The following is a 27,614-nucleotide window of genomic DNA, read 5'->3' on the forward strand; positions in this document are numbered from 1 at the left end:
AGTGTTGTGCAATACTTCAGCTTGCCACATATGGCTAATTGGAAATCTGGGGGCAATTGCTTTTTTATCAGTGTATTAAAAGAGTAATAGGCATGTTGGGCACGTGATTTGTCCCCATATATGAAAGCATATGCTTGGACAATAAATGTCAACTTTGCCAGTGGCACTCGTATCCTGAGAATCTTGTGACCTTGGAGTAATGTTGTGAATGACATCATTATTTCTTTGTAAATGCCATCATTCTGTACAGCCTAGTACTACTCTGTCTCCAGTAGTGTATGAAGCAAGCGTCCTGTACAAGAAAGATTACCTAGCTTTATAGAGTTTTTGTCTTCTGAGAAGCATCCTTTACATACTGCACTCTTCCCTCCCCCATTCATGCCCCTTCCCAAATTGTCCACCGACTTTGTTTTTCTCTTCGCTCCACACAATCTGGGACATAGGAAGCAGGATGAAGCCTTTTTCTGTGCTTAGTATCAGTTTTAAGGTTCTGGAGTCATAGATTACCCAAATAGGCAGTCAAGAACTCATAAGTGACTTTAAAATAGTTTATTAAAAAGCAACAGTTCAGTTATGATGCATAAGTTAAATAGACAGGAAAAGCATATAGCCTGTGACAGGTGAGAGGCAGTTTACTGATGCCAGAGGTCAAATGGATGGATGACGCAGAGTCTATGTTGATCTCTGTAGCGTGTGGCAGCAGCCTTCTGCTGAGTAGCCGAAGTATTAAACTCTTCCCCCAGGCTTCCTCCATCTTTCCTGGCCTTCCTACATCTGAAGAAAGCACTTGCCTGTCGAGGACTGCCCCCTGCCTCCAAGCACCAGTTAATATGCTTTATTTCTAGGGGCTTGTTGTTTACCCTATGTCAATCACTTGTTCGTACAGCACTGGCCAGTGATCACAGGCCAGGTGCCCAAGGGGGGCTCACTTCCCCCTTGTCCATCACTTTAACTCGAGATCACCTTTTAGTTTACCTTGTGCTGGGAGCCATTTGTTAGCCCTTACTAGAAACTTAAATAGAATGGCATCTTGTACTCTCTTATCAACTTATCAATATGGAAACCTGAACGAGGCGACATTGACATTTCTAGAGACTGTATGTTATTTTCCAGAAAGAAGGGAAACCACTTTCTGCCAGATAACCTATACTGTGCTTACTATTAGAATCTTATAATATTCTAAAAAGTATCATTTTTTACATTGTTCTTACATAAACATGAGAGGACATGGCTTTAGGGTGAAAGGGGAAAGGTTTAGGGGGAACATTAGGGGGAACTTTTTCACTCAGAGTGGTGAGTGTGTGGAACGAGCTACCATCTGACATGGTAAATGTGGGCTCACTCTTAAGTTTTAAGAATAAATTAGATACATGGATGGGAGAGGTCTGGAGGGTTATGGACTCGGTGCAGGTCAATGGGACTAGTGGAATAATATTTTGGCATAGACTAGAAGGGCCGAATGGCCTGTTTTCTGTGCTGTAGTGTTCTATGGTTCTATTGGTGATGCTGCAACTGCAAATAGTGCATTAACAGTGCATTTGCAATGCATGTGATGTCAATGACAGCAATGTACTAGAAACTGCATTCATTAAAGATGGTGTGAATCTTCACAGAATCCTCTGAGACTTGCCCCCAGGCGCTCTGTAGACTGAGAAGGGAGGGCACCTTGATGCCTGGCATAGCAGCTGATAAGAGGTGGATATGCCTCTTTGGCAGCAACATAAGCTGGAAAGTTTTAAATGTTAGTTTTTGGTGAGGATTATTTTCCATTAACTGGTGTTCATATTTGGTTTCCCTGAGCTTCATAGGGACCACATTGAAAAAGGATTAAATCCAAGTTAATTTTTTTGCTTGATCTTGTTGACAGCATTTAAGGGATCTGATCTAGGATTTATTTACTGGTGGGGCTGCAGTCCTAAAAACAGCTCCAGCCTCTCAAAATTCAAACAGGACTAGTAAGCAATACAATGGCCTCCCCAAGGTTTGGAGCATTATTTGGCTATTCTGCTCTACAAACTCTAGGTGCCATTACAGCTTTTCAGCATTCCATGCTACATCAGATCAGGGTTGCCAAGACTGGAGGCAAATATAGGCAAAATAAGAGCTCATGGAGTTGGGGGTAATATATTAGCATATATATTAATATATTAGAGGAATGGTTAATGGATAGAAAACAGAGCGGCCATAAAAGGAGCCTTTTCCAAGTTGGCAATTAGTGAATGGTGGAGTGCCGCAAGGATAAGTGCTGGGGCTTCAGCTATTTACAGTCTATATGAATGACTTAGATGAAGAGACAGAGAGTAATGTATCTAAGTTTGCTGATACCACCAAGCGAGATGGAAAGGGTAAGCTGTGGGGAGGAAAATGAAGGGCTGCAAAGACATAGACAAGTTAGGTGAATTGGCAGCAAGATGGTAGATGCAGTGTCATATAGGGAAGTGTGAAGTTATTCACTTTGGTCATAAGAATAAAAAAGCAGATTTTTCTAAAAGGTGAGAAAATTCTAAATGTTGATTTTCAAAGAGACTTGGGTGTGCTTGTACAAGGAATGCAGAAAGTTAGCATGCAGATGCAGCAAGCAATTAGGAAGGCACATGACATGTTGGCCTTTATTGTAAGGGATTGGAGTGCAAAAATAAAGAAGACTTACTGCAATGGTACAGAGTTTTGGTGAGATCACTTCTGGAGTACTGTGTGCAGATTTTGTCCCCAAATTTAAGTAAGGATGTATTTGCATTAGAGCAGTACAGCGAAGATTCACTAAATTGGTCCCTGGGATGAGAAGGTTGTACTATGATGAAAGGCTGAGTAAACTGGCCTTATATTTTCTGGAGTTTAGAAGAACGGGAAGTGATCTCATTGAAACCTACAAAATTCTGAAGGGGCTTGATAGGGTGGATGCTAAAAGATTGTTTCCATTAGTCAGGGAACCCAAAACACAGGAGCACAGTCTCAGGATATGGGGCGATCATTTAGGACTGAGGTGGGGAGAAATTTTTTTGCTCAAAGGATTGTGAATCTGGAATTCTCTACCCCAAGAGGGTTGTGGATGCTTCATCACTGAATACATTTAAGGTTGGCATAGTCAGATTTTTGGTGTCCCAGGAAATTAAGGGATTTGGGGAGCAGGTTGAAAAATTGAGTTGAAGCCCAAGATCAGCCACGATCATATTGAACGGCAGAGCAGGCTCGATGGACTGTGTGGTCTACTCCTGCTCCTATTTCTTGTGTTCTTGTGCTCAAGAGATAATGAGGTGCGACTTTGTCTTTAATTGACTCCATCTGTATTCTGCTTTAAACTTCACTGCTGCAACTCCCAGACCCATCAACCTACATGATTATCATATGTCTCAATCTGTTCAAGTCAAGACTCAGTATGATTCATAGAAATTATTGTACTGAAGGTGCAAAATAAGCAATGCTCAATGAAGTTTTGTGTTCTACACTTATGCTGCAATGAAAGGAGATGTTAGGTGTATCGTAGTGTTGGGGTTTGACTACTGACTAGTAATCCATCGGCATTGACTAATAATCCAGAAAATGGATGTTCAGTTCATACCACAGCAGTTTGAGAATTGGGTTCAGTTTTAATAAAAATCTAGAAATAAAAAGCTGCCATCAATAACAATGATCACGAAGATGTTGAATTGTAAAACCTCAACTGGTGTATTTAATGTCTTTCAGGGAAGAAAACCAGCCGGTAAAGCCCATTTGTGACTCCAACCCCATGCTAGCGCGGTTGGCTTGTAACTGCCTTCTAAAGTGGCCTCTGTAGTGGCTATGAATAGAACTTGAAAATAAAATGGGCAACAATGTTAGCAAAAAGCGATGCTTCCTGTAGTTGCTCTACATTTAAAATGCTGTTCAACAGAGTGCAGGAAAAATATATTACGTGAAAAGGAAAGAACATACTAAACACTGGTGAGATTCTATTCTTGAATCAAGACATAGGGAAAAAAGTTGAGGGTTAGGAAAGAGGTATACATCAAGTACATAGAGAGCAGAGGAGTGCGTAATGAGAGAAAATACGAAGATACTGGGAGAGAAGTCAAAAAAACAATTAAGGCAAAGAGGGACTATGAAATTACATTATCACAGCACATTAAACAAAATAGTAAAATATTTTTTAATTTTAAAAGAAGAACGTTGTGATTGAAATAGGACTGTTAAGGGATAGACAGGATAAGTACCACAGATAAAGATAGAATAATTATTTTACTTTGGTATTTACCAGGGAGATTGACCAGGTAGACATGACATTGAATGATGAGGTGAGTAATCTCGTGCATTTAAAATAACAAGGGGATGTATTGAGTAAACTAAGTAAACTCAAAGAGGATAAAGCCCCTGGTCCATGTGGATTGTATCACATATTTTAAAAGAATCTAGGGAAGATATAGCAAAGGCATTACTACACATTTAATAATTGATTATAAAAAGATCTAGTGCCAAAGGACTGGCGGATAGCTACGTTCTTATATTTAAGAAGAGGGAAAGAACATGCCCTGGGAATTATAGACCACTCAGCCTGATATCAGTGGTGATAATGGAATCCCTACCAAAGGAGAGAATAGAAGAGCATTTAGAAAGGAAAACTGTAATAATGAATAGCCAGTATAAATTTCAAAAGTGAAAAGCTTGCTTGACTAACGTCATTAAACTTTTTGATGAGGTAACACAGAGTAGGCATGGTAATGTAGTAGATGTAATTTATCTAGATTTTTAAAATGCTTTCGATTAGGTGTTGAAATAATAGACTAATGAATAAGGTCCGAGTGTGGAGTGGGTTGACAAAGTGAACTGTTAGCTGCTTTCACGATAGAAAGCAGAGATTGGGAGTAAAGGGTAGCTATTCAGAATGGCAGAAGGTAGGAAGTGGTGTTCTACCAGAATCAGTGCTGGGACCACTGCTGTTCACAATTTAGACTTTGGGATCATAATCATGATTTCTAAATTTGTGGATGACACCACATTGGACAGTGTGAGGGTGGATTTTTAGTGAAATATTTTGCGTTATTCTATTAAGGCTGCATGTCGATGTGTGTGATTTAATTAAGCTGGGCAAGGATTTGATAGGAGCCTGGTGTCAGGAAGATGTTATTGGGATTTATTGTGAAGTAGAGTAATAGTGGGGTCTGTGTATGTATGTGTGTGGGGGACCTAATTGAATTAAGGGCAGCTGGCCTGAAGGCTTTGTTGTGTCAGACGATAAGCTAGGTTTGAAATGTTAAGTAGGTAACAGGTGTAAAGGGAACCTTTGCATTTTAAAATAAAACAGACTAGATCGATTCAAAGGAAGGGGTGAAATATTACACCTAGCCAGAAGTTTAGAAACAGTGTGTTTATTTTTCCTAAAGATTACTGGTAAAATTGGTACTATGAGAGATTTTTATCATCAGAGAGGTAAAGTCCAAAGGCATAATGAAACAATGGGAATTTACATTCAAAGGGGAAAATATGTATATAGGAACCAAGGTTGTGTGTAAGGGCAGGCATTCTAAGATCCAATAAGTGTGAAAGCTTCCAGCGTCCAAGCCTCAAGCTATTGTCAACAAAGAACCTAAGTTAAGAAAACTCACTTTGAGTTGGATTGTTCAGGGTAACGTGTTTCTTTGCCTTGGTCTTTTAAAACCTATGTCTTACTGTTCCTTAACAAAAGTGTAACTAGGAGTTAGATTAACTCGGGGATTTGAGTTATCATAGTAATTTGTAGATGTTTGTCTGTGCTTAAAATCATTTCTTCTATTAATAAAGGTTTAATTTAGTTTTATAAGCAACTTATAAGACTTGTGGTCTTATTACGATTGAGTTCAAGGCATGCACCTCGAAATTTATACAGGTTGCAAAACAGTTGTGGCAGTTGTTTCAAGTTCCCTTTGGTGAGTAGCTCAGCATTTGCCATCGGCTGTGCCATTACACCGATTGTTTGAGATTTTGGAAGCATGAAAATGGTAGAGGTGTTAAGTTGAGGCACAAGTAGGTCAGATCTAACACTTGCATTTTTAGATAAGTTGAAAGGTTGTTTGAATTTCAAAGGGGAGTCAGAGGTAACGAGGAAAGTGTTTGCAGGAGTCCATGGGTAAATAGTAGTGGGGATGTTATATTTTTATTTACCCAAAAGCAAAGGTAATATAGAAACATGAAAGATTTTGTATCTGGAAGGGTTTGAGTTTCAAAGAGATGTGAGAACAATGGGACTGATGAAAGGGGGAAAAGATATATTGGGGTTACTGTGGATAGCTTTTCTATTAGCTATTTAGCTGGAGAGGTGGCTGGAGCTGTTGAGAAGTCTTGGACTGCAGCAAGAAGTTTTATTCTGAAGCGGATTCCATACCAGAGGCTAAAGGTCATGTGGGTGTACCTTTATTGAAGTTACAGCAGTTTGCCTTGTGTGATATTACTGGATTTTTCATATTTAAACATTTATAATGGAGTGTTGCCTGGAAAGTGTTTATTTGTGGGCTTGACCAAGTAGAGAGTTTGGGGGGAATGTTTTGTAAGACTAACCGTAATTGTGTAACTGTAATCTTGTATGCTTAAGTTTTTTTTTATAAAACTTTTACTTTTCATTTTTAAAAGCCCAAAAGTGTTACTGCATCTCTTACTGCTGAGATCGGTATGTTGTCTTCTCGTTTTTAGAATACAAAAATAATGGTAGTGGATTGGGATTTGGATTATGGCAGCAATTAACACTGGCTGTAGTCATAACAGACAGGTAGTCAATACTGAGGAGAACTGCAACAAGGAAGTGAACTATTTATTAAAGAAGATGTATTCAACATGGGCTTTGGAGTGAGCAATATGCATTAATTATTTATTCAGAGGTTACTACATTTGACTTCCCTCATATGCCATTTTCAAAAGTTTTAACTTGCCTCATCTCCTTTAATAACCTTTGTGAAACCATTTCCTTTTCGTCCAACATGTACTCTGGCAAATTTGAACACTAGACTCAAACAAAAAGCTCCATTTTAGATTCCCTTCTTCCCTCTAGTTTTACTCCCCTTAATGTATATCTAATGGGCATTCTATTGGCATTTGAATACTTTTGCCCTCTTCTTGAAGAGTTCCATTGTACAGAGAATTACAATTAAGTTGGATGCTGGTTTAATGCCCACAGTTTGAGCAATACTCACTCAAGCAGTCACCTTGAAGGATATTTTTGTTTTTAAAAGCCAATTGATCAATTATAAACTGGACTCTTGAGTAGCCCGATTGCATAGGATATACTCCCCAGGTGTTTGATTCCGTCATTTGTCCTTGTTGTTTGATGGATACCAGCTGACAACCTGAGCATCAGGAGGCACTTTGCCCCACAAAGAAGCTGATGTCGTTGACACCCTGATACCTATTAATGATCTAGATCTTGGTGTGCAGGGGACAATTTCAAAGTTTGTGGACGATACAAAACTTGGAAACATGAACTTCAAAAGGACATAGACAAGTTGATGGAATGGGCAGATAGGTGGCAGATGAAGTTCAATGTGTGGAATTGTGAGATGATGCATTTTGGTAGGAACAACATGGACAGACAATATAAAATAAAAAGTACAATCCTTAAGTGAGTGCAGGAGCAGATAGACCTGGATGTATATGTGCATAGATCATTGAAGGTGGCAGGACAGGTGGACAGAGCAGTTAATAAAGCATATAGTATCCTGGGATTTATTAATAGGGGCATAGGGTGCAAGAGCAAGGAGGTTATGCTAAACTTATATAAGACACTAGTTAGACCTCAGCTGGAGTACTGTGTACAGTTCTGGGTGCCACATTATAGGAAGGAGCTGAACACATTGGAGAGAATGCAGAAGAGGTTTACAAGAATGGTTCCAGGGATGAGAAACTTCAGTTTTGAAGATAGATTAGAGAGGTTGGGACTGTTCTCCTTGGAGAGGAGAAAGCTGAGAGAAAATTTAATAAAGGGGGCTGGATAGAGTAGATCAGGAGAAACTGTTCCTGCCTGTAAAAGGATCAAGAATGAGGAGGCATAGATTTTGAAGTGATTTGCAAAAGACGCAAATGTGATGTGAGAAAAAACTTTTTCACACAGTGAGTTGTTCAGGTCTGGAATGCAGTGCCTGGAAGTGTGGTGGAGGCAGGTTCAATCGAAACATTCAAAAGGGCATTGGATGATTATTTGAATAGAAACAATGCGCAAGGGTGCACGAAAAAGGCAGGAGAATGGCACTAAGTCATAATGCTTATTTGGAGAGCCAGCGCAGACACGATGGGCCAAATAGCCTCCTCCTGTGGCATAACAATTCTGTGATTCTGTTTTCTTCCGTTGTTGTGGTCTATGACGTATCCGGTTCTCTGTGTGACAGGGCACTGAGAAGACACCCCCTCAGATGAGGGAAATGGAGTGTTGTGCAGGCAGGCATGTTTATTAGTCTAAGCACTCCTTAAGCCGAGGTTGGATCCTTAGCATTCAGGGATGGTGATGTAAAGCTGATGTCCTCCTGCTCTGCATAGCATGGAATTGTCACAGGAGCACTGTGATGGCTGGGAGATGGTCCTTGAATGCATTTATCTCGTTGATGTCCCTATCCATTGCCTCCTTCATGTGATCAATGAAATGATGGGATCCTGCAACGAACACACTCTCAATCTGATTCGGCATCTCAGCCGTCTCATTCCTCATTATGGTGTAGAACACAGTCCTGCCCCTGCCAAAATTGTCCTGCATCATCACCTGATAAGAGGGTAGCCATACTTGTTGATTTTATTTGTCCCATAAATGAGCATCTGTTCAGGAAAGGCCTTCAGATGAGAATTCATTCATTGATCTGGTTTACTTGAAGGTGAACATGCACCATCACTTTGTTCTGTTGAGTCTTCCCAGAGTATCACTGAGTGCACCCATGACCTTATCACCTGGTTTAGGACAGGAAACTCAAGTCCTGACTATAGCGTGGGGAGATAAAGCTGCTGTGCTAGTAGCGTATGGTTGATGGATGAGCAGTGGTGGAAGCCTCATTTAGACATGCTCAATGGAAATAACATTAATATATTAAACATGGCTTAAATGCACCCATCGTTAGAAGCAGGAGAACTTGGGCAATAGCAGAGAGACAATCAGAGAGGGCAGAGCAATTTATGGACAAGGATCCAGATCTACAGTAAAGGAGCACATCAGCTCCAGAGCCTTGGAACCCCTCTCAGGTATAACATTTTATTGAAAGCTCTAAATTGTAGATCAGTGTTCAAAAATACCCACTCCCGAACCAATTTCATGTTTCCAAATTTCAAAATATTCTGGTGGAGCTTGCAGCAGGAAAGTTTCAAAAATCATGATCCTTGAAATGCACAGTGAGTGAGTGGCACTTGTTGGTGCATGATGATATCATTACGCATGCCTCTGCACCAATACAAAACTGGCACCACTTGATGGCATCACTGGGTAAATTGTGCATGTGCGGGAGGATGCAATATGGGCAAGTGTGTATGCACAACAATGGCTTCTGATCAGAGGAGATAGTTTATGCTATGTAGTATTGGGAACACCCCTATTGGCACAGCTCTGCTATTATGATGTCACAAAACCTTTTAAAGGGAGGTGATTTAGTATGTGCTCACTTCAGGACTGCTTCCAGGAATAAGAGTGAAGATGCATCAATGGCATTAATCTGTTTTTGCTGTGCAACTGTTGTATGTCAGTGTCATGCTCAGTACAAGCATGATTATTTTGGATATTATGGACTGTAAGATCATACTTTTTGAAAGTAACCACAAAGCCTGTTAAGATGGCTATAACCTATACTGCCCACTGTCACATGATTAGATTCTGTGGCCAAAATTTTGTTAAATGTGGACCTGAAAAAGGGTACTTCGCAGCCACCTGTGAAATTTATGCATAACATTGTTTAAGAATGCATCAGTGTTTGAGGAATATGGGATCTCTGGTCTCTGAATGCCATATTGAACAAAGAAGAATATTTGAGTACAAGTTGGGGCAGATATAAGAGTGAATGACCATTGTCAACTGCCAATGGATTGTGGTGGTCTGGACCACAGAAGTGTTAACCCTGTAGTCATGTGACTGAAACTAACTTTCAGGGACTGCAGTTTAAAATAACCTGAACAAAGCAAATCCAGGAGAGAAACATCTGAAACATTAAGAAACAGCTGAACCTTCATAGCTGAAAGAAAGTCTTCTAATGCAGCCAAAGTACTGTACTTGCTCCAGCTTCCAAGTCTATCTGAGAACCAATCTCCTGGCTATTCATCTACAAGAGGCTTCAACTAGAGTATCAACTCAACTAAGACGACCTCAAGGCTGCATCAACATAGAGACTGAGTTATAGATTCCATTTTTATAATTAGGGCTTAAACTTCATCTGAATCTAATCTTTGCATGTGTGAGTGTGAACAGACAAATGATTGAGATGTCACAATTTGAACAACTAGGGCAAGTGTGTGATAAGAAATAACCTTCCTTTTTTAAAATCACCAAAAAGCCTGCTGCTGGATTTTATTTTAAAACTAAGAAAAATAACTGAGGGTAAGAAATTACACACTACCTACGTAAAAACCTCCTGATTACGGACTGAAGGGACCACAAACATTCTGTCAGTCACGTTAGTTGATGCTGGTCAACTGAATTCTACTGTTGCTTCTAATCAAGCTATTTTATTATAAAGTGTTTAGACCTTTGGACACCTGCAGATGAATGTATGTAATGTTATGTACCCTGTAACGTTTTACCGTGGCTAAGCTGATAAAGACGATAAGTAGTTTGGTCGTGAATAAAATGATGATCCTCTGATTTGATTTGTGGTCTGTGCTGAGTCAACTGATCAGCCAAGAGCAGTATTGCAGTTGCTACAGTTATACCCTATATTGATGAGTGGTTCCTACTCCTGATAGTTTATCTATTGACTCCTGTTGGAAGTATGCTTGTTGGATCTTGGGTGGGGAAAGAATTGAACTTGGCTGTGATGTGCCCTCTCCCTGTTACCAAGAAGTCAAAAGTTCTGCTCAGTCTCCCTGCAAATGCTTAAGAATGAATAATTTATGTAAGGTCCTGGAGGGTGTCGTGCACTCATGGAACCTTACCCAGCAAGAAAAGATGCGTCATGTGTAATTCCCATATATTTGTTAATTGCAAGTAATATTAGATGATTCAAAGATGAGAAGCTTGTGATGTATTTTGAACGTTAGTACATTTTAACAGTTGTAATAGACTGAAATAGGTGCATTTATTTTATTTCAATGTTTCGCTAAAACAGAATCGAATATTGTGGGTTGATGAAAAGAACTTGACAGCTCATGTGGAGGCTGGCATTACTGGGCAAGATCTTGAAAGACAGGTAAGATTGATCCTTTTCAGTGTTTGACAATCCTTATCAGATGAGATGTGAAATTTGGTAAAGCTGACTTTACAAATGGGTGACTTTTTATATTCAAGCTGAAGGGGTTTGAATCTTGGGAAAACCGTATTGTGTTTGAGTTTTTTCTTTTTTCTTAAAATCTCATACATGTTAACAAAACACTTGTCTATTGTCCTTTTGTGTTCCTGTGATGAGTACTTCCACCCAATATCTTGGTACTGGAACTACATGCTGACTTTCCAGACCATTAAACTACATAACATGCTTTGCAGCTAGTGTTACCTGACTGGACTTTACAATTTTTAAGGTCCTATCTCAATACTATTTGCAAGTGATTTAGCTACTGCGGTATATGATGCATTTTGAAATTTTATGTTGCAACCCATTCATTGATGATTGATCTACATGTTGCTGCACATGGAAGTTGAAAACTAAGTGCAGTCTTCAAGTCAAGGGGTTTATATGATGGAAAATACTTGGGCCAGGACTGTGAGGATGGAGTACAAGAGAAGGAAGGAACAGGAGAGAGAAGGTATAGTGAGCTGGGTAATGGTAGAACCTGATGGGGTTTGGAATAAGAAAAGCATTAGAGGCTGGGGGAGGGTAGAGTACAAAGGGAAACTGGCAGAGAAAAGGTAGAAATTTGGTGGGGAAATGGATAAGAAGCAAAGGTCAATGGAGGATGTTAGAGTTTCCTTGAAGGTTAAAGGAAGTGGCTGCACTATTGAAATAATTACTTTATAGAGGGGAAGGAGGATCAGAAAAAAATGAAAGGAGGAGCTGGGGCAGTGGAAAAGGGAAGGTTGTGGCATGGTTAAATGGGGAAGAAAGGGGAGGAGGAATAGGATTGGCAGAGAGGCTGGGGAAGAGTACAAAAGTTGAAAATCAACTCAAATTATGTTAAAATGGTCAGTTCATGAATTTAAAATGGCTTTATACAGAATGGTGCAAAACAACACTAAGTAAATTAATTAATTGGCAACATTAGGGGTCCATACGTTAAATGCATTGGGAGTAAGTTGACCAGATTAATGAAATAAAGACGTGAGGAAAATAAGATGTGGGGGAGACAGTGGAGTAGTGGTAATGTCATGGTGAAAATATCACTGGTAAGAACCAGGTCAATACAAGTTAAAATCCCACCATGGCAGCTGGTGGAATTTTTAAAATTCAATTAATAAAAAAATCTGGAATTGAAAGCTAGTCCCAGTAATTGTGATGATGAAACTATCACTGATTGATTGTCATAAAAACCCATCTGGTTCACTAATGTTCTTCAGGAAAGGAAATCTGCCATCCTTGCCTGGCTGACATGTGACAGCAATGTGGTTGACTCTTAACTGCCCTCTGAAATGGTCTAGCAGGCCACTTAGCTCAAGGGCAATGAGGAATGGGCAACAAAAAATGCTGATCTTGTCAGTGACATCCACACCCCATGAAAGAATAAAAAAAATTGAAAGGACCCTAACATGTCAACTTTGAAGAAAGACTGGGGCTTTGGGCAATATTAATTCAAGGTATGATACCTTTTAGATGGAATGTAGGGTAGTGAATTAAATAATTCAATAAAAATTGATGCTTCATTAAAGAAAACTAATGACAAATTGTCAACAGACTGATTGACAAAGGTGGGCGATGCAGCACTGACAACTGTTTTCCCCTCTGATTGCTACAGGGTTATTTGAGGCAGCTTTGAGATAGCAACTGGGTAGCATTTCTGCAAGGCCAGTGAACCAGGCAGGCACTAAGCCACCTGGAAGGGTAGCTAAGCAACCAGTAGTGCCAGGCAGAACAATCCAGTGACCAGGGAAGACATTTAAAGGATACTGGAGAGAAGATATGAACTGATGAAGCAGTAATATTGTTGAACTGAATAGGCTGGCAAGCCACATAACTCAATAAAAACAGGAAGAACATGAGAATGAATTCCTATGGGCCTCTTACTAGAACATTGGACTTGTCTTTAGCAAGCCTCCACCATTCTTTGGGAAATGCACTACTGTAGTGCCACTCTGTGGCCAAGCTTAAGTACAACAGTTGGAATTGAAAAATGTTTGGGTTCAGTTGATTAAATATATCCTTCAGCTCACAGCGTCACATATGGATATAGTACCATCAAATTTTGAGACTACTTCTCATTTTAAATGTATGATAAGGTTTGTAAATCATAGCCATCCTGTGTTTAAGTCAACTTTTCTATATTTTTTTAAAACATTGAACTATAGCATTTAAACCTGGAAAATGCTAGGATAATGAAGGATAGTTCTGAAGTTAGCCCTCAAACTGAAACAAAAATTGTAAACTTTAAATGAGTAATAAATACTTCTATTAAATCTGAAGCTTCATTGCATTAAGAAAATCTCTGCACTGACTTTGTTAATTTTATTGTTATGGGTTGAGTCTCAGCTGTGCTGTTAGCATTTCTTATCTTGCTGGATAAAAGAAGATACAATATTTGGAATAATAAAACCAAGCATTTTGAACTTGGGTTTTAATTAGGCACCCAGTTAATATTGAGAGGATGAAATACACTGTTAACTAAGACCATTTGACTGTCCATCACCATGAAGATTTGAACAATGCAAAATGCTATTTCTGAAGGCATTTGTTGGTGGGAAATAAATACTGGTATATATTGCAGAGCATATTTAGTACTGAGTGGGTTGTAAACCACAGTATTTTTGTGTAATACAACAATTCCAGTATGTAAACACAGACAAGACCTCATGATTTTTAACTGCCTTTGAGGAAATGCCCAAATGTTCCTTTTTGTTTTCGAGGTGATAGACTCGGGTGTTGAGCAGATGGAATAACAAAGTAAATTCTGAAAATTCTGAATTAGTAATTAGTCTGCATGCCAGAATACTTGTGCTGCATCTCAAGTAGATGTTGATGTGTTCCACAAAGGATCAGTGTTTTTCCTGCCAGATGGTTCCAGGATATATCACTTCTTAAGAGGTTTTACTTCAGGCAGTTTACAAATGTTTTCTGCCAATTGCCATGACAGAAATCTATTCTGCTTGCAAAATGTAATATGCAAAAGAATTCTAAGTGCTACTTTCTTATAAATTTTTAATTTGGAAGCAGTTTGTGACATTTTGCAGATCGGAGCAAGCAATGTGATATTGCTAATGAAATTTAGTTAAACATGATAGCCAAATACATTTGGCTTAACCACACATTTTTGTAAGCATAGCTCTTTTTTTGTGTTTTTGCTTTACAGTGATTTCTATTAGCTACAGCCAATGGTGATGTGTATCTGAGGATATTTATAAATAAATATACATAGAGGGTAATTTGCTGCAATACTGATTAAACTATGGCTCCATTATGTAAACTCATCATATTCTGAATAGAATTCTGGAATTTTGCCAATTCTTCAAATACATTGTTCCCCCACCAACAAAATTGGAATTCATGTCTTGTATCAATGAGATTTTTCAGAAACCCCATTTAGTGGGTGTAGTATATATTTATCCAAGAACAGTGTTTCAATAATTTTTCACCTGTGAAGCCATATATTTTCAGTTGCAGAAACTGAAGACGATTTTCCTATTGGTTCCTCAGTATTTGCAACTAAAGAGCAACTATCGAAACCCCTGATCCACTAGCATCTGTAATAGTTAGATTTTCTTGTCTCAAGTGTTTCAGCGATGAGTAATGCAGCAAGTGTAATTCATTTATAAAGCTATGTGACTTGATATGTAGAAAAGACTTACGAAATTTGCCTTTGGTTACAGTAGACAACAAAATGTAGACAAATCCTGCACCGAGGGTAATATTGCCAGTGTAAATCCATATAGTAAGCAATTTTTTTGTAAAATTGACGAATTTCAACTGTTATGAACAGATCACTTGATATAGATAATAGTAAAAGACCCTTTCAATCTGCTTAAATTTAGGTTCTGTTAATTTAGTCAGTTCAAAGGCTTAGACAGGCATGAAATAAGATCATAAGAAAGAGGAGCAGAAGTAGACCATTCACACCATCAAGTTTCTCCACTATTCAATAAGCTCATGGCTAATCTGATTGTGGCCTTAAGTCCACTTTCCTGCCTGCACCCCATAATCTTTGAAGCTTTTGTTGATCAAAAATTTGTCCAACTCAGCCTTGAATGTATTCAGTGACCCAACCTCTAATGTTCTTTTGTGGAAAAGAATTCGAAAGACTAACGACCCTCTGAGAGAAGAAATTCCCCCTCTGTCTTAAATGGGAGACCCTTATTTTTAAACTATGCTCCCTAGTTTTAGATTCCCCCATGATGGGAAACATCCTCTTAGCATACATCCTGTCAAGCACCCTTAGAATCTTACGTTTTACCAAAATCACCTCCTAAAGTCCAGTGAGTATAGGCCCAACCTGTTCAACCCTTTCTCATAAGACAACCCCATCATCCCAGGAATCCGCCTAGTGGTCCTTCTCTGAACTACTAATATAAGCATATACTTAAGTACGGAGATGAAAACTCTACACAGTACTTCAGGTGAGGTCTCACTGATGTCCTGTACAGTTATAGCACGACTTCCCTACTTTTATACTCCATACCCCTTGCAAGAAAGGTCAGTGTTCTTTTTGCCTTCCTAATTACTTGTCGTATCGGCACGTTAATTTTTTGTGATTCATGTACAAGATTCTTCTGTACTGCAGCATTCTGAAGTGTGTCTCCGTTCAAATAATATTCTTTTGTATTCTTCCTGCCAAAGTGGACAACCTCACATTTTCCCCACATTCTCCATCTGCCAATTTTTTCCCACTCCCTTAACCTATCTACATCCCTTTGCAGATTCTTTATATCTGCCTCACAACTTGCCTTCTCATCGATCTTTGTGTCATCTGTAAATTTGGTGACAATACAGTCAGTTTCTTTCCTCAAGTAATTAATAAAAATCATAAATAGTTTAGACACCAGGACTGATCCCTGTGTCACTCCACTTGTTACAGCTTGCTAACTTAAAATGACCCCCATAACCAGGCTTTCTCTTTCCTGTTAGTTAATCTATCCTCTATCCATGCTAATATAACATCCCCAACACTTTTATCTTTGAAGTAACCTTTTATGTGGCACCTTTATCGAATGCTTTTTGGAAATCCAAATACACTGCATCTACTGGTTACCCTTGGTCCACCCTGCTGGTTACATCCTCAAAGAACTAATGAATTTGTCAAACACTATTTCCTTTCACAATACCGTATTACTCTGTCTGATCACATTTTCTAAGTATCCTGCTACTACCTCTTTAATAATGAATTCTAACATTTTCCCAATGACAGATGTTAGGCTGACTGGTCCATAATTTCCAGCTTCCTGTCCCCCCATCTCTCTTGAATAGAGGCGTTAGATTGGCAGTTTTTCAATCTCCTGTGACCTTTCCAGAATCTAGGGAATTTTTGGAAGATTACATTATCTCTGCAGCCATTTCTTTTAAGACCCGAGGATGCAGGCCAGTGGGTCCAGAGGACTTGTCAGCCTTTGGGCCAATTAGTTTTCCCAGTACTTTTTCTCTAGCGATAGTAATTATTTTAAGTTCCTCCCTTTTGTCTCTTGATTTGCTTGGGATGCTTCTAGTGTCTTCTACTATGAAAACAAGTACAAAATACTTGTTCAAAGTCTCTACCATTTCCTTGTTTCCCATTATTAATTCTCCAGCCTCATCCTCTAAGGGACCAATGCCACTTGAGCTACTCCTTTCCTTCTTATATACTTGTAGAAAGCTTTACTGTGTTTTTATATTTCTTGCTGGTTTTCTCTCGCACTTCAATTTCTTCCTCATTTTTCTTTAGTCATTCTTTGCTGGTTTTTAAAATTTTTCCAATCCTCTGGTCTACCACACAGTTGCAGCATTTTATATTTTTTATTTCAATTTCATATCATCCTTAACTTGGTTAGTTAGCCATGGATGGTACACCCTTCTTGTGGAATCTTTCTTTCTCGTGGAATATATCTTTGAAAGTTATGAAATATCTCCTAAAATGTCTGCCACTTCTCCATTGCCTTTTCTTTTAACCTGTTTTCCCAATTTCACTTATCCAGCTCTGTCTTTGTACCCTTGTAATTACCTTTATTTAAGTTAGAGGCTCTGGATTCAGTTTTGAGTGTCAATGTGGAATAACTTATGCAAAGCTCTGTGCCTATTAGTTACCTGACCAGACTCGTGGAATTTGTTTTACATTATTTTTGCAAGAGCCATAAACGTATTGCCGATGCAAAAATCCTGGGTTTGTGCGTGTAATCCACACCGAAGATGGATAATGAGCTGCTGGAGGAACCCATAAGTTTAAGTTATATGTTGAAAGAACCTTCTTATTGAAAGTACTTTTGTCCCCATTCCTATAGGCAAACTGCTTTAATTGACAGTAACTTCACAGTGATTGTGCTGTGGTAATTGTTATCTTTAGCCCTTGGTTTTGATTTTAGTACATTAGGCATTGCAACTTCTGAAGTTAAATAATTCTCAAAGCCATTGGTTCAGTTCTGAAAGCAGCAGCTTTGTGAAATTTTCATGTTTGAACTTGAATATTGCTGAAAAGAGAAAGAAGCTGCCAAAGCTTTTTGTCTTGTGGTCATCAGGACAAAGGCAAGAATGCCAAATTTCAAATTATCACAACAAATTGTCCTCTTTTCTTGAATTACCCAGAAGCACAGGGAACCTATAGTTTTCTGTTGTTTTCTCCATGGCAACAACAAGGCCAATCAGAGTAGACTTGCCAACCAGTCAGTGCCCTTTTCTCATGTGGTACAAATTGGTGAGATTGTTTGAACTTTGGCCTACTGGCATTTGTCTTGATGAGTGCAAGATGAAAAGCTTCAGTGACATATCTCTCTTAATAGTTTTCATATTTGAATTGGATCTGGCATTTTGAGATAGCAGCCATTTTCTTAGTGCTAAAACTCTACTGTAATAGCTTATGACAGACTCTCAACTTTTTCCAGTTTAAAACTGAATTTCAACTAAAGGAATTAATGTAAAAGCTGATTTTAAAAAAAAATTAATATATCCATAATAGTCGTTGCCAATTTGTATGTAATAGATTTGCTGGACTGTTTCATTACCTTTTACAATGAAGGATATCATGCTGATTTTGGAGTATTTAAAAAAAAAAACTGCTTCAAAGGAGCATAATAAAATGAAATGTTATAATATTCCAATGGTCCTTATTTTTGCAATGCTAATACTTTGTTCTTGTTGAAGCTTAGTGAACATGGCTACTGTACTGGACATGAACCAGATTCGATGGAGTTCAGCAGCCTTGGAGGCTGGGTAGCTACAAGGGCTTCAGGCATGAAAAAAAATATCTATGGTAACATTGAAGATCTGGTGAGTTGTTGAAAACATGCAATTACATTGCATTTGATTGGCTTCTTCAATGTAATCAAGCAGGACTCATTTTCATTTGTTATCTGGGAGGTGCGTTTATTGCTCATCTCCATTTGCCCAGACAAGGCTATGTTGGGCGGCTGCCCTGAACCACTTCAGACTTTATGCTGTTGATGTTCCCACAATGGTATTGGGCAGCAAGTAACAGCATTTTGACCCAGTAACAATGAAAAAATAGGGATGGATGTCTTGGTCAGGATGGTGTGTGACTTGGAGGAAGAATGATGGCCATTCTATGTCTGGTCTTTACGAAATTGTAGTTCTGAACCAAATCTAAAACTGACTTAACATCTCCATTTTCTGCCCTAAAATTGAAATTGGTCAAGGAGCAATAAAATACCAGTTGGATTACACTACTTGATTTCTTTTATAAATGTCTGTCAATGAATTGAAAAGAAACAAGACTCTGAATAATCACTGAATGGTTGCTTGTTTATACAGAGCGTGAATATTGCTGGAAAGAGAGACGTGTAGCTGAGGCTTTTCATCTTGCACTCATCAGGACAAATGCAGGAATGCCAAATTTCAAATGATCACAGCAATTTAAACTACAAGAGAAAAGGGGTACTGATTTGTTGTTAAGTGAACTTTGGCTGAGGCATTGCTGTGGAGAAAGCAACGGCTGTTCATAATAGACAGAGTACAGACAATACTCAACCAGCCCACATTTGCAAAACCCAAAACAAAATGTCTACTGTTAGATGTGATTCTATGATTGGACAACACTTGGATAGTTCTGAGTGGGTTAATAGCTACACTAACGATCAATTTAAGATAATCAGTCAAGCTCAAAGCTTGGCTAGTTTGTGCTTACTAGAAACTACATACATTCATACACGGGGGCGCACTCTCTGGGAACAAAAGGAATATGTTCAAGCCTTGCGCTTTTTGAATTACCCAGAAGCACGAGATGCCTATAGTTTCCCGTTGCCTTCTCCCTGACAACCCTCGGCCAATCAATCAACTTGCCAACCAATCTGCAGCCTTTTCGCCTGTGGTATAAATTGTTGTGAGCGTTTGAAATTGGGCATTGTTGCTTTTGACCTGATACCTACAAGACGAAAAGCTTTGGCAACGTGTCTCTTTTCAGTAATAAACACTGATTATCAAATTTAACTTCACACAATGCTTTCATAAACTGGGCTATAGCAAATAATTTATGGCTTTTACTGTGTTAACAGGTTGTGCATATAAAAATGGTTACACCAAGAGGCATAGTAGAGAAAAGTTGTCAAGGTCCAAGAATGTCAACTGGCCCTGATATTTACCACTTCATTATGGGATCTGAAGGTACCATTTCAGTTTTTCCTCTCCAGGTTTTCCATTGTAATACTGTAAGGGAAAATTAGATAAGTGAGTGAAAATTAGATGAGTGAGTGAAAGGAATAGAGGACATGTTGATTGGATGTGATGAGTTAAGGTGACAGGAGGCACATTGAAGCATAAACAGTGGCATAGACTTGTTGGGCCGAATGGTCTGTTTGCATTGTAAAATTCTATGTAACAAGTGATTGAGAGGATGGTTTCTGCATGATAAATAGGTTTTTAAAACAAAATTTAGTCTAACTTTTGCACATTGTTGCTGACAGTTTAGGTAACTTGAGGTGTACTGTTGCCAAAGATTTTCATTTTCAGATTGCATAGCAACAACTGATCAAGTGCTGCATCAATACAATTTAACAATGCTAGTGAAGCATTTGTATAATTCAGTTTCTTGAAAATATAGACTCTCAGATTCAGCTTCATGCTGACTGTAGGACATGTGCAACTGGTGTAGATAAACTTAGATTTTTGATTTTTATAATGTTGCTGTAGAGCTGTCGCATCCCTCTCTACTAAAGTCTGCATTTGAGTATAGATAAGTAACAAACTTTTGTTAATTGGTTGCGTGCTCAAAATAGATAGTGGTCCCAAATGGTGTCCAGTATATAATGACACTTGGTACTGACCTCATCTCTTCTGGAGATCTTACCTCCACAGCCTTCAACCTCAAAGCTCCCCAACCCCAAACTGCCCACTTCTACCTCCTTTCCAAAATCCTTAAACTGGATGGCCCTGGTTGACCCATTGTTTCAGCTGATTTGTGCCCAAATGAATTTATTTCTTCCCCTCTCGACTCAATTTTTTCTCCCTTTCTACAGTTTCTTCCTACTTACATCCATGACTCTTACTGTGCCTTACCATCAGTTTGACAGTTTCCATTTTCCTGGTCCTAACTGTCTCCTCTTCCACCATGGACACCAAAGCCCTCTATGTCTTCATCTCCCACCACCGTGGTCTGAGAGTTTCTTCCATGAACAGAGACCCAAGCAGTCCCCATCACCACCACCACAACCCTTCACCTGGCTGAACTTGCTCTTACCTTGAACAACTTTTCCTTTAACTCCATTCACTTTCTCCAAATAAACGGTGTTGCTATGGGTACCAGTATGAGTCCTAGCTATGCCTGCCTTTTTGTGGGGTACGTGGAACACTCCTTCCAGTCGTACTTGGGACCCCTCCTTCGTCTCTTTTTTTCCCAGTACATTGTATTGGTGCTGCTTCCTGTTCTCACCCTGAATTGGAAAATTTCACTAACTTTGTTTCCAATTTCCATCCTTCTCTCACCTTCACCTGGTCCATTTCTGACTCTTCCCCACCTTTCTTTGACCTCTCTGCCTTTGCTTTTAGGGATACGCTATCAACTAGTATTCAGAACAAACCCACAGACTCCCGTGGCTACCTTGACTACACTTCCTCACATCCCACTCCCTGTATGGACTCTTTTCTGTTCTCCCAGTTTCTCCCCTCCATCACACCTGTTCAGAAGATGCAAGTTTCCATACTCATGCTTCTGATATGCCTTCATTTTTATTGAACGGAGGATTCCAGTGTGGTATCAGCACCAAACACATCATCCCCTATTTCAACATTCTGAAGGGACTGTTCCCTCCACAACACCCTGCTCCACTCCTCAGCCACCCCATCACCCCTTCTCTTTCCATACAAGCGCAGGAGATGCCACACCTATCTTTTTACCCCTTCCCTTCTCATTGTCCAAGGCCACAAACTCTCTTGCCAAGTGAAGCAGCGAAATATTTGTTTCAATTTAGTATACTATATTCCCTGCTCCCAGTGTGGTCTCCTCTACACTGGGGAGACCAAACACAGACTGGACAACTGGGACTCAGTCTGTAAGCATGACTCTGAGCTTCCTGTTGCTTGTCATTTCAATTCTCTACCTTTCTCCCAGTCTGACCTTCCTGTCCTTGGCCTGCTACAGTGTTCCAGTGAAGCTCAATGCAAGCTCGAGGAACATGTCATCTTTTGACTGGGGACTTTATAGCCTCCTGGACTCAATACTGAGTTCAACAACTTTAGATCATAATCTCTGCATCCATCTTGTTTCATTTTTTTCTTTATTTGTTTCTTTTCTTTGGTTTTCTCCTCTTCCTTCCTTCCCTTTCCTTCTTTTCTTTCCTTCTTTCCCTGCCTTTGCATGTGGATGTTTGCTATCCAGCTATTCACACCTTGTCTGCACCAATCCTTTGCTTCTTTGCCTGTCCCTTCAGTTTTTGTACCATGAAATCTTTTATCATGTAATCTCTCCTTCACTCCACGCTATCACAGACCTTCCTCTCTGCCCTTTTGAATGCTCAAAACCTATTACATTTCTATCTTTTCTGATGAATGATCATTGACCTGAAACATTAACTGTTTCTTTCAACATATGCTGCCTGACCTGCTGAGCACCTCCAACATTTTCCAGTTTTTATTATTATTGAAACTTTGTAGGTGTGTTTGGATGGCAATGGACAACATTTAGCACAATGTATTATTTTGAACATCCTTAAACTGTATAAAACTTCTGTAAGATTTAGGAAAAAATTTTGGACTTCTCCTGAATGCTTAGGATGAATGTGATCAGTTCTTCCTTGCTTCCCGCACTCGGTTTTTGTTCGTTCCTCCCCCTTCCCCACCCTCTTATCTTCTATAAACTTCCATATATATGCCACTGTATGATTGTCACTTTGCTAACATAATGAATTTCTATCTCCTAACATTGGTACAAAATCTGGGGCATGCAGGAAAATTGCAAACAATAGTAAAGCTGGTGAAACCTACTGGCCAGACAGAGAGACATTCGAAGCGGAGACTGTTCTGGGTGTGCCTGGAATTGACTCATGGTGTGAAGTGGGGCTGAGGGAGTTGCAAGTGAGCGGGTGGCTGTGCCTTAGAGCTTGCATTGTGTAGGTACATTTTGGCAGGATGTAACTAGAAGTGTCCCACAAAATCTGTGTAGAGGCCTCAACTATTCACTCCATTCATTAACTACCTAGATGATGGGATAGCAGGAATCAAATTTACTGATGATGCAAAGATACAGGACATTGATAGCAGCATATATGGAAAATTAAAATCACTAAGCGCTAGTGATAGATTGTGAATAGGCAGAACTGTGGTAAATGTAATTCAATGTAGGCAATGTGAGGTCATCCACTTTGGATTGAAAAAGGATAGAACAGGTACTTTCTAAATGATGAAAAGCTAGAAACAGACACTTAGGAATAGAGGTACACATCATGAAAATGTCATGAACAGGCACGGAACGTATTCAAGAGGTTTGTCCTTTATACCTCGAGGGAAAGAATACCAGAGGGTAGAGTCCTGTGTTGACGAGAGCAGGAATTGTAGGGTGGATGAGCAAACTGACCACAGTACCATGGTACGGGGGCCATTCAAGTTGGAACAGTAAAAAGGCATGTAGTGTTGGCAGGGGACGGTATATTTAGGGGAATAGATACTGTTCTCTGCAACTGAGAGTGAAGGCTGTGTTTGCCTGCCCATATCTGGGTTAAGGGTCTCTCCTTGGGGTTGGAGCGGAACTTGTAGTGGGAGGGGAAATATTCAGTTGTTGCAGTTCACATGGGTGGCACTGGCCTAGGTAGGATGAAGAGAGAGGTTCTGCCGAGGGAGCATGAGCAGCAGGGGGCTAAATTAAAAAGCAGAACCACCAAGGTAATAACCTCTGGATTGCTACCTGAGCCAAGAGCAAATTGGCATAGGGTCATTAGATCAGAGAGTTGAATGCACAGCTCAAAGATTCGTGTGGGAGTAATGGGTTTCAATTCATAGGGCATTGGCACTCGGGAAAGAGAGAGCTATTCCATTGGGATGAGCTTCACTTGAGCCATTCTGGGGCCGGTGTCCTGGTGAATTGAATAACGAGGGCTGTAGAGAGGGCTTTAAACTAAATGGTGAGGACAGGGTTCATGTGAGGAGAAATCTAGAACATTCAAGAGAAAGGTCAAAGCAATAGTGCAGGGATGTAGAATGGTTAATAATAACCAGAGTATGGCAGGAAAGGACTGAATTTACAAACATAAGATTGCACCACGAAATAGGGTCAGAGTAGGGGAAAAATGATTAAAAGACAAAATTAAAGGATTGTTACTTGAATGCATGTAGCATTCGTCATAATATGGTTGAATTGATGGAAAAAAATAGAAACAAACTGGTTTGATCAGATTAGAGACATGATTGCAAGGTGACCAAGGCTGGAAACCGAATGTTCATGGATAATTGACATTTTGGAAGGGTAGAAAAACAAGGTTGAGATCAGTACATGAGTGAGAAATGATCGTGGCTTGGAAGGTCAAGATGTACAGTCAGTTTGGGTGGAGGTAAGAAATAACAAGGGAAAGAAATCAGTGATGGGAGTAGCCTGTAGGCCTTCTATCAGCTGTACTGTAGGACAAAGTATAAATCAAGAAATAATTGAGGTTTGTAAGAAAGGTACTGCAATAATTACGGACAGCTTTAATCTTCTTGAGTTCATAGAGTGTATTTGGAACAATGCATTCTGAAACCAAACAAGGAACAGGTTATTTTTGACTTGGAAATGTGTATTGAGATAATAATTAATGACCTTCCAGTAAAGGAAAGATTGATCAAAACATTGAATTTCACATTCATTTTGAGGGTTAAAAACTTGGTTTGGAAGCTAGTGTCTTAAACCTGAAAGCAATTGCAAAGCATTGAAGTCAAGAGTTATTTAAAGTGACTGGGTAGACTGGATTAAGTTAGGGTTAATATATTAGCCTGGATAGAGGATTGGCTAACCAACAGAAAGCAGAGAGTCAGGATAAATGGGTCTTTTTCTGGATGGGAAGCTGTAACTAGTGGGGTGCCACAGGGTTCGATCCTTGGGCCCCAACTATTTACAATCTATATTAATGACTTGGATTCAGGGACAGAAGGTGCTATAGCTAAATTAGCAGATGACACCAAAATAGGTGGGAAAGTAAGTTGCAATGAAGAAATAAGAAATTTACAAATGGATAGGGACAGGTTAGGTGAATGGGCCAAAATTTGGCAGATGGTATTTAATGTGCGTAAGTGTGAGGCTGTCCATTTTGGTCGGAAGAATAAAAAGGTGACTTATTATTGAAATGGAGAGAAATTTCAGAATGCTTCAGTGCAGAGGGACCTGGGTGTCCTCGTGCATGAATCGCTGAAAGCTAGTAAGCAGGTACAGCAGGTAATAAGGCAAATGGAATTTTGGCATTTATTGCTAAAAGAATGGAGTATAAAAATAGGAAAGTGTTGTTGCAACTGTACAAGGCATTGGTGAGACTGCACCTGGAGTACTGTGCACAGTTTTGGCCTCTTTACTTGAGGAAGGATGTAGTTGCATTGGAGGCGGTTCAGTAGATTGATTCCAGAGATGCGGGGCTTGTCTTATGAGGAGAGGTTGAGCAGTTTAGGCCTATACTCGCTAGAGTTTAGAAGGATGAGAGGAGATCTAATTGAGGTATATAATATGCTAAAGGGGATAGTCAAAGTAGATGTGGAGCAGATGTTTCCCCTTGTGGGTCATTCTAGAAGGAGAGGTCATAGTTTTAGGCTAAGGAGTGGTAGATTTAAATCAGAGATGAGGAGGAATTACTTTTCTCAAAGGGTCGTGAATCTGTGGAATTCACTACCTCAGAGTGCATTGGATGCCAGGACACTGAATAAATTTAAGAAGGAGATAGACAGATTTTTAATTAGTAATGAGTTGAAAGGTTATGGGGAGAGGGTAGGAAATTGGAGTTGAGGCCAAGAGGAAATCAGCCATGATCGTATTGAATGGCGGGGCAAGCTCGAGGGGCTGAATTGCCTACTCCTGCTCCTAGTTCTTATGTTCTAAAAGATAAGATGGTAGATAAACAGTGGCAGACATTTAGGGAGATATTTCATAACTCTCAACAAGCATATATTCCATTGAGAAAGAAAGATTCTGAGATAGCTGAACTAGCTACAGTTAACTAAGGAAGTTAACAAAGGTATTAAATTGAAAAAAAGGCATACAAAGCTGCAAAGATTAGCCAAAGGCCAGAAGATTGGGAGCTTCTTGAAACCAACAAAGGATGATTAAACAAGAATAGAGGGAGAAAATATATTAAGAGTAAACCAACAAGAAATACAAGAACAGATAGTAAGAGCTTCTACAAGTTTATAAAAAAAAGGAAGAGAGTAGCTATAGTTGGTTCATTAGAGGATAAGACTAATTAATTAATAAAGGGAAATTAGGGAATGCCAGAGACTTTGAACAAGTATTTTGTATCTGTCTTCACAATAGATGACACAAAAAGCAACCCAATAATAATAGAAAATCAGGGGACAGATGAGAAGGAGGATCTTAACACAAAGCATTATCACATGAGAACAAGTACAAGGTAAACTAATGGGACTAAAGGTTGACAAGCCCCCTGATATTGATGGCCTGCATCCTAGGGTCTTAAAAGAAGTGGCTGCAGAGATATTGGATGGATTGGTTATAATCTTCCAAAATTCTGGAAAGGTCCCAGCTGAATGGAAAGCTCCAATATAACACCTATGTTCAAGAAATGATGGAAATAGAAAGCAGGAAACTATGGGCCTAACACCTGTCGTTAGCAAAATGCTAGAATCCATTATTAAGATAATTGCAGGACATTTAGAAAATCATAATAGTATCAAGCAGAGTCAACACGGTTTTATAGTGTTTGACAAATTTCAGAGCTCTTTGAGGATGTGACTAGCAGGGTAGATAAAGGGAAATCAATCGAGGAAGTGTAATTGGATTTCCAAAACGTATTTGATAAGGTGCCACATAAAAGGGTTGTTGCAAAAGATAAGACTTTATGGTGTTGGAGTAAATGGGTAATTTTCAGGTTAACAAACGGTAATGAGTGGAGTGCCAGAGGGGTCAGTGCTGGGGTCTCAACTATTTACAATTTATATTAATGACTAGGATGAAGGGGCCAAGTGCATTGTAGCCAAATTTGCTGACAAAAAAGTGGGAAAGTAAGTTGTGAGGAGAACATGCATACTGCAAATATAGATAGGTTAAGTCAGTGGGCAAAAATCTGGCAGATGGAGTATAATGTGGAAAATGAGAGATTATACACGTGGCAAGGAGAATAGAAAAGCGAAACATTATTTAAATGGAGACAGACTGCATACTGCTGCAGTACAGATGGATATGGGTGTCCTCTTATATGAAACACAATAAGTCAATAGACAGATAAAGCAAGGCAAATGAAAATTGGCCTTTATTGCAAGGGTGGTACGTATGAAAATAGGGAACTCATGCTACAACTATACAGACCACACCTAGAGTACTTCATGCAATTTGATGTCCTTACTTAAGGAGGGCCTGGAGGCAGGCAGTAGCACCAAAAAAAGCAATCCAATCCGTGACTCCAGAGTGGAGTGACCACGTTCTGAGAAAAATCGAAGTATGATGTCACAGGAAAAGAGGTAGCTTGAGCATTTTTCTCATTTATCTTTCAAAACTCAGATAATTTTTGTAGCTTTAATGTTTTATTTATAGTTGTAAGGTTTGCTAATAGTAATAAAACTTATTAGATTGGCTGTTGAGTATCTCCTACTTACCTCCCA

The 27,614-nt window shown here is 39.3% G+C and overlaps 1 protein-coding gene across 1 annotated transcript in view; it reads left to right on the top strand.

The window, feature by feature from the left end:
• Positions 1 to 27,614, top strand: part of agps (alkylglycerone phosphate synthase) — a 153,310-nt gene that overhangs the window by 71,553 nt on the left and 54,143 nt on the right. The window contains exons 8-10 of the mRNA XM_041201287.1: positions 11,229 to 11,309; positions 18,522 to 18,647; positions 19,889 to 19,997. Of these exons, the coding sequence (XP_041057221.1) occupies positions 11,229 to 11,309; positions 18,522 to 18,647; positions 19,889 to 19,997 (316 nt within the window). The remainder of the gene's footprint in view (positions 1 to 11,228; positions 11,310 to 18,521; positions 18,648 to 19,888; positions 19,998 to 27,614) is intronic.

The sequence above is a fragment of the Carcharodon carcharias genome, chromosome 12 (assembly GCF_017639515.1).
Source record: "Carcharodon carcharias isolate sCarCar2 chromosome 12, sCarCar2.pri, whole genome shotgun sequence".
In the NCBI taxonomy this organism is placed as follows: domain Eukaryota; kingdom Metazoa; phylum Chordata; class Chondrichthyes; order Lamniformes; family Lamnidae; genus Carcharodon; species Carcharodon carcharias.